At 36.2% G+C, this 13782-nt stretch overlaps 1 protein-coding gene across 1 annotated transcript in view; it reads left to right on the top strand.

The window, feature by feature from the left end:
• The first annotated feature begins 1030 nt into the window (after window positions 1-1030).
• LOC117984642 (ATP-binding cassette subfamily G member 4-like) overlaps window positions 1031-13782 on the top strand; it is a 42599-nt gene continuing 29847 nt past the window's right edge. Inside the window, exon 1 of the mRNA XM_034971266.2 lies at window positions 1031-1300. Within this exon, the coding sequence (XP_034827157.1) occupies window positions 1204-1300 (97 nt within the window). The 5' untranslated portion in view covers window positions 1031-1203. The remainder of the gene's footprint in view (window positions 1301-13782) is intronic.

The raw sequence follows: 13782 nt of genomic DNA, 5'->3' as shown, positions 1-13782 counted from the left end.
CGCATCCTCTTCTTACTAACGTAATATGAAAAGGACAGACACAGTGGCACCGATTGCGTTCTCTTTCTCTAAACTAAATTTAGGGTATCTGCATCCTTTTCTTTTTAACAATGCTGAAAAGGGACAGAACATGAACTTCACATTTAAAGACTCAAAATTTTAGCGCACGCTACAAATACAAACAGTAGGCTCGCGACTGTGCGCTAAAATCACGGGTTTTACCATCTAAAAATTAAATTTAAAACTGTTAAACTGCGTCTGTCCTTTTCATATTACATTAGTAAGAAGAGGATGCGAATACTCTAAAATTAGGTTGTGCTCAGAATCAGTACCAATTTGACAGTTTTAAATTTAATTCAGAGCTGTCAAACCTCGTGACTTTAGCTGCCAGTCATTAAAAGAAAAATGGGTCTTAACCTTAATCATGGAGGTGATGAATTGACGCACAGTTAACATTAAACTGAAAAATATATACCTATTATATACCTGACATAGTACCTATTATTATCAACGTTCAGGTACAGAATGTTTAACCTATTGTGGCAGATACAAGTCAAACTGCAGGATCTCTAAACTTCAGTTCTTGCACGTAGGTTCTCTCACTATCCTAGCAACCCACTGAAAAAAATTGCAGAAATTCTAACATATATCTAGAAAAAGGCTAGTCATACCTGATATTTTCTGCTGTTTAATAGTTGAACCTTATAAAAAAGTAAGTCTACACCATTGCATTTCCGTAAGATCGATAACTAAATTAATTTAGGTAGAATTATATAGATATACCTACCTAGTTACAGGATTAAGATTTGACATTGCTTCTATTCACAATAACAGTAATTTTGATATGATTTCCCGACTTATCTTATATGATAAAACGATAATGAACTGATTTATATTCACTTATCACCACATAAATTAAAATTATTAGCGTAATCCAGAAGTTAATTAGGTGGTCGTCATATAAATGTATGTATTGTCAAAGGTCCACTTCTCAGGATATCTAACTGCAAACATATTAAGTATATACAGTTGTTATGTACGACTGTAGACGTACCTACGGGCACTTGGACATTGTAAGACAACTAACCATTTCCGTGCGACGTACTCAGCGGGATGATCATATCCGCTCCTTTTAGAAAACAAGTGAAACGAACTAAAAAGTCGGTGTTAGGACTGAGGACTATACGATTGTTACTTAAATAAATGGATGTAGAAATAGCAAAAGACGATGTTAGTATCAGTGATGGATATCATCTGGTCTTCAGTGATGTCAGCTATGGATTTAAACAGCATTTTACAAGTAAGTTTCTTTGTGTCGTACTTTGCTATATGTAAATAAAATTTAAATGATGAGGTAAGCGCATCACTTGAGGACGGCCTGACCGATTAGGCTTTTTTTTTGTTTTAAAATATTTATAAGTAGCGACCCGCCCCGGCTTCGCATGGGTGCAATGTAGATACTAATAATGTGGGGAGTGAGGAGTTTAAAGCCGCCGCGGCACCGCGCCCGCGCTGCGCTCGCCTCCTAACCCTTTTTTTTTCGCGTTAGTTTTAATTTTACGATATTTCATATTATTTTAATTTTGTGATATCCCCTAAGGTAAATTAAATGATGTAAAGGGCAATTTTGGTCTAAATTGAATACTTCAGACGATCATACTGTATTTTGATAAGAATTAATAGTATATCAGTAAAACCACCTTCGAAAGTAAGGCTTTGTTTCTTGTAACTTGAAATACTTAAAATTGAAAATAAACTTTAAATAAAATTCGATTAAATAACAGATGAGGGTATATTAATAACGCTCACTTACCCGTTTATTTCTGGCAACCCCATAGTTGTCCGGAGGGGAAACTATAGGAAACCTTTGTTTTTCAACTCTTTGGAGTAGGTATAATCTTTCAGCTGATGCTAAACTTTCATAAGCCTCTACTAACCCAAGTTATTAACCACATTATTTGTACATACTAATATTCTATCTTTTATAGTTACTGTCCGAAATTTCTAGCTCCACGGAAGACCAGCGCTGTGCCTGTATTCCCACCACAGGCGCAGCAAATGCTGAGTGGAGTCCATTTTGGTACCATACACCACGCATCTTATTTTGAGTGATTATTTATTTTATTTTTATGTGGCACCAAATAAACAATTTTTCTTTTTTCTTTCTTTTTTTATAAATAACTAATAAGGGAAGTGGATTGAAATTCATAACTAATAAGGGAACCTGATCGCTGGCAAAAACGAAGGCAGATGATAAGTACCTACTGATGATTACTGATATTATACCACAAAAAAAACCGCGACAAATATATAAAAAATCCTATAATTTTGTAAAATTTTACGATATATTGCAAATAAAACATCTGACTGACGCTACAGGTCAACGAACGTTACGTAAGCCACTCGGAATCAATACCGCGTCGTCGGTGGGGCATTGACCCAAGTTTTGCACGTTATACTTACTTTGCGGGTTTGAAAAATACTAAATCACTAAAACTACAAAATGAGGCAAATGGTTATTGGTATTGTTGGTATTGGATTGTGTTTAGGTAGTAGGTATAACAAGAACGCAAGTTTTTGCGATGTATCAATCTACACATTTTCTATCATATTATATTCTCTATCACAATTAAATAACAGATGAGGGTAGATATTCCTAATACCGGATCTCTCCTTTCCTAGCCTGTCTATAGGTGCCCAAACCAACGAACTCGCGAGGATTTAATATCTCCAATTCTAATATTGTGTGTTGTGTTGATATAATTACTAATAGGTAGGTAAGAACCGACACTCTGTAGAATTACATGTATGGAATATAAATTTCAAAATTACACAACTGTTTCCTGTTGATCTATAACTTTAGCAATCGCTATCAATATTGCGTATATAAAGCTATTTATATTTAGGTAGGTATAACTATGTAGTTAGGTACCTACTTATCTATACTAATCTATATCTATACTATAATAAATAAAATTGAAGTGTCTGTCTGTAATTTCGAAATAACAACCTCATATTAAGCTGATAGGGTTATTTGAACTGTACCTTAACTAAATCACACATTTTAAAAATTTTTGTTTGTCTGTCTGTCTGTCTGTTTGAACGGGCTAATCTTCGGAACGGCTGAACGTATTTTGACGGGACTTTCACAGATAAGTAGAGGATTAACCAGGGAGTAACGTAGGCTTCTTTTTTAACCGACTTTAAAAAGGAGGAGTTGTGTTTTTCTACTTATGTACACCGAAATCTCCGAGATTACTAAACTGATTTGCGTAGTTTCTTTTTTTAATTGATAGAAAAGCTTTGCGACATTATCCCATAAAAAAGTTGGATTCCAACTCGTCAATCCTGATGCTGCGCGGGACCTAACCACCTAAACTCATGAGATTTAGAAACTGTCGGTTATAAATTATTGATATTGGAGATACCTACCAAGTAAAGACTATCGTTGAACTCGAGAACCCAACTCCTCAACCCTGATGCTGTAAAGAATTGCATTCTAAATCATGGTCATTTAAGAACTGGCCTACTAGGTCGGTTAGAAAAAGGAACGGATAAACCGACGCGATGGAGAGTGACATAGGCTACTTTTATCCCGGAAAATCAAAGAGTTCCCATAAGTTTTTTAAAAACCTAAATCCACGCGGATGAAGTCGCGGACATCAGCTAGTAAATAAAATAAAAAACCGGCCAAGTGTGAGTCAGACTCGCGCAACGAGGGTTCCGTACTACAGTCGTATTTTTTCGACATTTGCACGATAATTCAAAAACCATGATGCATAAATATAAATAAAAATCTATTTTAGAATGCACAGGTGAAGCCCTTTCATATGGTATTCATACCACATGATATAGGTATGTATTCGACAATTGAAAATATCTACTAATTATTAGTGCATGACCACAAATTTTTTTTGTGTGATGTAACCACAAATTCACGGTTTTCAGATGATTTTTCCCCTAAAGCCAGTTATAAGATCTACCTACCTGCCAAATCTCATGACTCTAGGTCAACGGGAAGTACCCTGTAGGTTTCTTGACAGACCGACAGACAGACAACAAAGTGATCCTATAAGGGTTCCGTTTTTTCTTTAGGGGTTACGGAACCCTAAAAATATCATGAATATTATTGTGACATAAAATACATCGATACATAAAATACTATTGAACAGGTTTGGATCCTAGCCTTCAACTAGTTTCCAAATTACCTTAATTGGGTGATTGGATAGATAGGTTTTTTTTATGCCTTAGTAAATTCTTTAATGTATATAATTAAACGCTTATAATATGCACATAATATTATAGTAGGTATAGCAAAGTATATCTACCTATACGCTGAAAGATCAAAACGAAGTGATAAAAGATTTCCTTCATAATAACTTTTTTTTTTATAATATGTTTAATTTAACTACAGATTATTTACTTCCAAGGCTAATAAATGACCTTCCAACGGATCTTAAATCCAATTTACTAAAAACAACATTAAATACAAAATTAAAAATTATTTATTAAATATGAAATAATAAAATTTAGGCTACTTGACTCATATCTAATTTCGTCCAATAAATGATTATTTATTATAGTATTTTGCTTAAGATAACGAAATAGGTATATCAATAACAATTATTAAAAACGCAGGATGGATATATAAATCCAATTAAAAAAATACAGTTTTTATTTTTATTTGAAACGCAGAAAACGCTGTCAGCCATGATGTGACGTCATTAAATATGTAAACAAAGAAATGTCATCCCTATGTCACGCGTGGCCTAACGTAGTATCCATATATATAAAATTTAAAGTCCTGACTAACTTATATATCAACGCACAGCCTAAACATCTAAACAGCTGGTCCTAGATACATGAAATTTGGTGAGTGTGTTCCTTGTAGGTAAAGAGAAGGTATCCACTAGAAAAGAATTTTTTGAAATTCCACCCCTGAGTGGGTTAAACGGGGGTTTGAAATTTATGAAGTCCACGCGGGCGAAGTCACGAGCATAAGCTAGTTTTTATATATTTCTAAAAACTCATAGTAAATTTAAAAAATTATCGTTTTCTCTTTATAAATTGAATAAGTTATTAAGTAAGACTTACAACAAAGTGATCTTTGCACAAATAAATTTGGGTTGCAGTCGTTAGTCATATAGGATCCCTTTAAGCAAGTCTTCGCGTGTTACGTATATTTATTTCACTGGGCACTCTAATCCACAACTTTCCTGTGGTCTTTATCGATACGTATTTACATTCTCGGATGATACAATAACGATAATTACTACATTTTTCATGTAAACTAGTATAGAAGTCATGTTTATTAATTTTTGGGAGGTTATGCTGTTGTTTACAAATGCATGACGTCAGAGCACAGATAATCTATCGGCCAAACATGGCCGACAGTGTTTTCACCTGTTTAAGAAAGATATATTTTAAAATTAAAGGTTTTTAGGGCGCAAAAAATATAGTGTTAATTTTTTTGATCTAATAGGACAAATATTAACCATTTAAGACCTACTTAAAAAAAGTGTCAACTAGCCTATTGAAGCAGCCTGTATACGCGTTATCCAGTATATTGGGACCAAGCTATGCCGAAGTGAGCCGGGCCGCATTGCGTTGCTCTCGGGAGAATGACTTTTATCGGTAAATACCGTCAAGTGATTTTATCGAGATCGATGCTGTGTGGCATGGTGCATTTTGGCGTGGCGAGGTCCAACTCGTATGCCGAAATTGAAGCTTGTATACGCGGACATATTTTATTTTAAAACTACCTACCTACATTTGTTCATAATAGTTACACATACCTACCTAGAATATTAGACTAAGTATTATCTACAGAGGAATGTGCAATGCTCAGACAAGCCGCCAAGCGCTTACGAGCACGAAGAAACAAATATTGTGTTTTTTCTTTTTGTGTGGAAATAAAATTAATTAATTAATTAATAATTTAAAAACGCATAAATTATCTTAACCGTTTACTGCGATGAGCAATTAAAATAATTACTTACAGTACGCGGCTGAATAGAATGTACGAATGTCATTTTCATTTCATCGACCTTTAGAAAGAGATAACGGTTTTGTAGAGCATTTTCTTTGTCGTTGAGACCGACAAAACGTCACATAGGAATGAGTGACAGGGACAGCGCTCTACAAAGCCGATATTTCATTTCAGGGTATGAGATCCGTATCTTTTTTAGGGTTCCGTACCTCAAAAGGAAAAACGGAACCCTTATAGGATCACTTTGTTGTCTGTCTATCTGTCCGTCTGTCTGTCAAGAAACCTACAGGGTACTTCCCGTTGACCTAGAATCATGAAATTTGGCAGGAAGGTGGGTCTTATAGCTGGCATTAGGGGAAAAATCTGAAAATCGTGAATTAGTGGTTACATCACACAAAAAAAAATTGTGGTCATAAACAATAGTATTTTCAATTTTCTAAGTAAGATAAACTATATCAAGTGGGGTATCATATGAACGGTCTTCACCTGTGCATTCTAAAACTGATTTTTATTTATTTCTATGCATCATAGTTTTTGAGTTATCATGCCAAATGTCGAACAAATACGACTAAATTACGGAACCCTCGTTGCGCGAGCCTGACTCGCACTTGGCCGGTTATTTTCTTATCTTAGGTTATAAAACTAGATAAAACTTTTAAAGTTAAATATAAAACCTACTTAATCAAAGTTATCCCAGGCATATTAAATTCCTCATAGGTAATGTTATAATGGGTATGTAAAATAGATGGCAAAAATTTACGAAACGGAACAAAAAAATTTATGAAGATAGGTAGCTTGAACAGTTTTTTCCGGGATAATAGAATAGAATAGAATATAAAATTAAATTTTTACTAGCAGTTGCCCGTGACTTCCGTCCGCGTAAAATTTCGGGTTTCTCATGAGATTAGAATTTTTAAGAGCATAATTTTTAATACTTACTTAAATTTTTGAGAACCACCTCCTTTTTGGAAGTCGGTTAAAAATATTACACTCATTCCCACAAATGACTTTCCCACTTTCCTGAGGCGGGGCGTATAAATTTTATTGCGAGCCTATTACGGTTTCTAGATTTGCTTGTGGAAATCGCCGATTTTTTTGTAATTCTGAGAATACCTTATAATTATGAAGGTAGCACTATACTTATCTACATCTACACTAATATTATAAAGAGGAAAACTTTGTTTGTTTGTTTGTTTGTTTGTTTGTTTGTTTGTTTGTTTGTTTGTTTGTTTGTTTGTTTGTTTGTTTGTACTGAATAGGCTCAAAAACTACTGGACCGATTTTAAAAATTCTTTCACCATTCGAAAGCTACATTATCCACGAGTAACATAGGCTATATTTTATTTTGGAAAAAAATAGGGTTCCGTAAGATATTTGGGTTTTTCGGACACAAGGTGTAAAAAATCAACCAGAAAAGTTACTTATTTTGCGTACGCTGCCTAAACTATAAAAGATAGAACCATAAAATGTTCTAATTAATTGTAGATCTTATAAATATCTACAAAAAAGTCCGCGACACACTATACCCATCTATGTCGAGTGAGGCACAGCAACCATTTTTTTATTTAAAAATCTTGAATTTTTTTTGGACTACATTTAAACGCGTTTATTTTACTCATGCTATTAATCCTTATCAAAATAAATACCTAAATCTACGCGGGCGAAGCCGCGGGGATCAGCTAGTGATAATTATAAAGGTAAGGTAAAGGTAACCTACCCATCGGACTCTGGAATATAAGCAAAATCTCTATATCTCTATACCAAATTGCGGATGGGCAGTGTAGTAACAGACAGATAGACCCACACACCTTCTCATTTATACTCATATGCTATTAGTATGGATTGGTATTATACAAAAACTTTACACGCGCGCACTTTAAAACTTTAAATATGTAGTACCTATAGACTATCCCACGTCGGAGTTTAACGACCGCGTCTAAAGTTTTTATATGAATGTAATTATTATTTATATTCTTGAGAATTCAAAACTGACTAATTGACATCAATATAATAGAGCCTCAATAGCTCAACCGGTAAGAGTGGACTGGAAACCGAAATGTCGACGGTTCAAACCCCGCCCGTTGCACTATTGTCGTACCTACTCCTAGCACAAGCCTGACGCTTAGTTGGAGAGGAAAGGGGAATATTAATCATTTAACATGGCTAATATTCTTTTAAAATATATATTTATATATATATATATATATGTCGGAGAACAGGAGGATGGCCGATAATTATTATTCATCTTTAGCCGACATCAGAAGGTAGTAATTAATAAGTAGGTACTTTAATCCATGTTCTTTACAAATAGTTCTCAGTAACGTATCGCACATGGAAACCATCAACGTAACACAACCAGATCACCCTAACCTAACCCTACCTATGGTCGCCTCCAACCACCCCTCACAGCGACCCCTCACCTCACTCTAAACTAGCTAACCTAAGCTAAACACTACATCGTGTGATTAGGGCGCAATTGCTATTGCAACCTCTCAATCAAGTCACGACCTACTCCGTTATCTAATCATCTCAAGGTAATCAATCACAACTTCATGAACGCTCTTAAAAGGATCATTGCATCGACTCTCTTACGATCTAAACCAGATCTTATAATTGACTTCTCATTACTAATTCAGAATATCGCAATAGCTCTACCTTCTCCACTCTGTGCACATCTGCATACAGAACACCATAGCATCGTGCGCCACACGCGCCACGACTACTATATCCACCCAAATAAGCGATCACAACAGAAACCAGGTAGAATGTAAGCTATTCGATCTCATGGGCAACTCATTGTCTAATCCATTTCAACATTACACGAGAGTCATCAATGATTCTTTACCAACCGGGTTATACGATTCTAAAGCGGGTACCTACTATCAAAGTTACTATCACACTAAACTATCACTTCGAACTAATCATTATCTCAACTGCCGGTATATCTCCAATTACACTCTAAATCACTAGCGTCTGCAGAAATAACCTTAACGGATGTCCTTATAATAATCTATCCACTGAGCCAAACGTTAACTCACGAATTACTCTAATATTCACCAATAATTAGTATTCCATATTCGTCAAACAACTACGCGAACATTATTAATAGTGCTTTGCAGACAAAGTCACCGGATGGCACTAGATGTTACGATTTAACACAATGTACATTAGCATCGAACAATTACTGTTCTAACTATATCACAATCACCGAATTAAATATCACGATTAAGAAACTACCTACCTATCTCAAAGAATAATAATTAGCTAAGCTATAATCTGATACTTAATTAATTTAACGCGAGAGAAAATTGTGAACGACAACAAAATTCGTGCGTGTCAAAGTACAACTCTGACAACTAAAATAAAGATGGCTACCTTCCGTAGAGTAAAGCTCATACGTTTCTTTTCACGGTGTCTACAGACAGTAAGAACTCTTTCAATATCGACCCTCCAATACGGCCATTCTGACATGCGACCGTCCTCGGGCGCTAGTATGTATCAAGCACAAACATTTTATAAACGTCAGAACATCCGCTCGTTCATCCTGACAATCAGCACAAGCACACAAACCACATATTCTAAAGCATGCATATCACAACCATTACAAATAAAACAAGCATGACACAACCAAAGCATAGCCCAACGTTATCCATAGTAGCAACTTCTAAAACACACTGCACCATTTGCCATAATAGACTCACCGCTCATAATTATGTCTCATAAAACCCGAACTCCAGCAGTACCCCGCTACTGATCCTATCACCTGTTCCAAATACCCACCACACTATACACCAAGCTAACTCCCCTCAGCTGAAACGGCCACGCCGCCGTCCATCCATTATCGGAACAGCCACCTCGCCGTTTATCATCTAAATGGCCACCTCGCCTTTTAGACAACTCCCTTTTTTTCAAAACAGCCACCTCGCCGTTTATCATCTAAATGGCCACCTCGCCTTTTAGATAACCCCCTTTTTTTTCAAAACAGCCACCTCGCCGTTTATCATCTAAATGGCCACCTCGCCTTTTAGACAACCCCCTTTTTTTTTCAAAACAGCCACCTCGCCGTTTATCATCTAAATGGCCACCTCGCCGTTTAGACAACCCATTTTTATAAATCAAATATTCTTTAACGTCGCAATAGCACTTTTCCAAAAGCAATTCACTAAGCTCTTCCTTATTCTACACATCCAAACTCATCCTTTTGAGGTCAATTGGCAGCTTATTGTTCATTTTTTTTACAGCCATAGCGCAAACGCTTTTAATGCATGTACCACTGTGACATTCTGAAATGCATAGCTCGTGCGTGCATCCAACCGACCCACTCATCCTTACCTCATAATCTCGTTGGAAATATTTTTGCCATTTCCTAATAAATACGCCCATATCCTCTATGCTCATACATCACAGTGGAAGGACCCCCACGCATACACAAATTCGTCCAATTCAGCACACACACCTAATGTGCACCCTCAAATTAGAGTTCTTGTCGCAAATTATTCCCAAAAACTTTAAATCATCAACCCTCTCCATCGTCGCATGATCATGAACTGCATCATTTTAGTTTTATTTAAGCGCACTTCCAAGTCATTATTACTAATTCAATTAATTATCCTCCAAAGCGCCGTTCAATTCCCATTCCTACGTTCCTTCAACATTATTCTATCATCTGCAAACAATACACAACGAACAATGGTCGCTATCGTAATGTCACCAATACAAGTTACAAAAAGAAAACAAATATTCCGGCGAATTTAAAAACCTCCTCCGTTTTTGAAGTCAGTTCAAACGGAAGGATTCTAATACACCACACATACCATACACTCTGAGGTACCCCCCGCTTATCACATTCCAGTGGAGATTCGTACACCCTTTGGTATTATTTTTCATTCTAGCAATCCCAGCGCACATTTTCAGTCCATTCAAATACGACTCTATCCATTCATAAGCTCTTCTTGCAACACCATATCCATCTAATTTATCCAATAATATTTTATGATTCACAAAGTCAAAACCCTTAGTCACATCCAGAAAAATAATAGCAATAGGTACCCTGTCATTCAGGCTATCATTATCTATTCCACTTAAACAGAAACAATCCTCGACAGTGGAGCTGTCATTGCAAAAACCAAATCGTTCATCCACGAGCACACCATTGGCATTGAATTTTTTTTGAGACGTTTCACCATTACCTTTCCAATCATTCCCGCTAATATTGGCACCAATGTTATAGGACGGTGCCACATCAATCGCCTTTTTTTTGAACACGGGCTACAGGAATGGTAACTATAGAAATTTTTAAGTTGCTAGGGAAAACCCCTTATTCAAACGACTGATTCACTATGTCTGCAAATACACTGCATTGGCGAATAGCGCACTCCTCTACAGAGCCAGTCCTCATCTCATCTTAGCCCAGCTTCAGTGTCACTCCGTGACTCTATTATACCAAAAATCCCTTCAGTCAACCATACCGTTTTATTATTACAATTATCCATTTTCACCTTCTTAGAGGGTAAACACAGCACATAGAAAAGTTATACAACATCATGAAAGGAATCAAATGCCTCGCCGACGCTTTCCGAATATTCGAAAATGTAAGGGACAAGATAAATTTCATTAATAAAATTATTTCGTATTATCCCCGTTGTAGTCTCTCCCACATTAAGACCATGCAGACCTATATCGCACTTTTTTTTTCAACCCTTACTGCCAATGCCCAAGTAGCATCATGATCTGAGAGTGCTAGATAGTCAATCTCAGCAGCTGAAAACATCAGACCACTAGCTATTAAATTAGATGACAACCGTGCTGGGACATCACACTCCCAATGCTATAACCATTTAGTAAGGAAACCAAGTAGTTTGGAACCCTCGTAGCCTTAGCTCCAAGCTTACGCAATTCACCATCACCACCATACCACATAACTCCTACAACTGACAGTCAAAATTGTAAATTAACTAAACTTAACTATGTTGAATAAATGATTCGAGTTTGAGTTTAACTCCATTAAATCACGGCCACTTTCACCACTCCTTAGCGCATCCCTACACAAAATAATCCTTTTTTCTTTCTCTTTTTATTCAAAACACACAAAAGTAAATCAAGCTTTTCAAGAAAGACCACGTGTGGGTATTAAAATTGAAAACATGTCTTGCACAAATAAATAAAAAAAAAAAAAAAATCTTGTAACTTTTTTTTTTTTTTTTTTAAACAAAGCTAGTGTTGCAATGATTTTCGAAAATGTGGGCATAAATCGTGTATCCCACTTCTGATGTCGGAGAACAGGAGGATGGCCGATAATTATTATTCATCTTTAGCCGACATCAGAAGGTAGTAATTAATAAGTAGGTACTTTAATCCATGTTCTTTACAAATAGTTCTCAGTAACGTATCGCACATGGAAACCATCAACGTAACACAACCAGATCACCCTAACCTAACCCTACCTATGGTCGCCTCCAACCACCCCTCACAGCGACCCCTCACCTCACTCTAAACTAGCTAACCTAAGCTAAACACTACATCGTGTGATTAGGGCGCAATTGCTATTGCAACCTCTCAATCAAGTCACGACCTACTCCGTTATCTAATCATCTCAAGGTAATCAATCACAACTTCATGAACGCTCTTAAAAGGATCATTGCATCGACTCTCTTACGATCTAAACCAGATCTTATAATTGACTTCTCATTACTAATTCAGAATATCGCAATAGCTCTACCTTCTCCACTCTGTGCACATCTGCATACAGAACACCATAGCATCGTGCGCCACACGCGCCACGACTACTATATCCACCCAAATAAGCGATCACAACAGAAACCAGGTAGAATGTAAGCTATTCGATCTCATGGGCAACTCATTGTCTAATCCATTTCAACATTACACGAGAGTCATCAATGATTCTTTACCAACCGGGTTATACGATTCTAAAGCGGGTACCTACTATCAAAGTTACTATCACACTAAACTATCACTTCGAACTAATCATTATCTCAACTGCCGGTATATCTCCAATTACACTCTAAATCACTAGCGTCTGCAGAAATAACCTTAACGGATGTCCTTATAATAATCTATCCACTGAGCCAAACGTTAACTCACGAATTACTCTAATATTCACCAATAATTAGTATTCCATATTCGTCAAACAACTACGCGAACATTATTAATAGTGCTTTGCAGACAAAGTCACCGGATGGCACTAGATGTTACGATTTAACACAATGTACATTAGCATCGAACAATTACTGTTCTAACTATATCACAATCACCGAATTAAATATCACGATTAAGAAACTACCTACCTATCTCAAAGAATAATAATTAGCTAAGCTATAATCTGATACTTAATTAATTTAACGCGAGAGAAAATTGTGAACGACAACAAAATTCGTGCGTGTCAAAGTACAACTCTGACAACTAAAATAAAGATGGCTACCTTCCGTAGAGTAAAGCTCATACGTTTCTTTTCACGGTGTCTACAGACAGTAAGAACTCTTTCAATATCGACCCTCCAATATATATATATATATACCTTTAGCTCAATTCTAGAACCTAACAACGCAGACAAAAAAATGTTTCCACCATCTAAATCAAAGCCACCGAGCTCATTTGACATTGTTTGCTTCTACATTGCTGCTTCACTGAGAGACACTAAATAATTTTTCGTAGAAAACCTTCTGTAATAAAAATTAATGGCAAATGAGCTCGGTGGCCATTACTCCGAGTTAGACACTGAGTTAGCGAATCAGTAACTTGGTACACTCGTGCAAAGGACCGCGTAGTAAGTCATA

The sequence above is a fragment of the Maniola hyperantus genome, chromosome 8 (assembly GCF_902806685.2).
Source record: "Maniola hyperantus chromosome 8, iAphHyp1.2, whole genome shotgun sequence".
Classification (NCBI taxonomy): Eukaryota; Metazoa; Arthropoda; class Insecta; order Lepidoptera; family Nymphalidae; genus Maniola; species Maniola hyperantus.
This window is presented reverse-complemented; position numbering and strand designations above follow the sequence as displayed.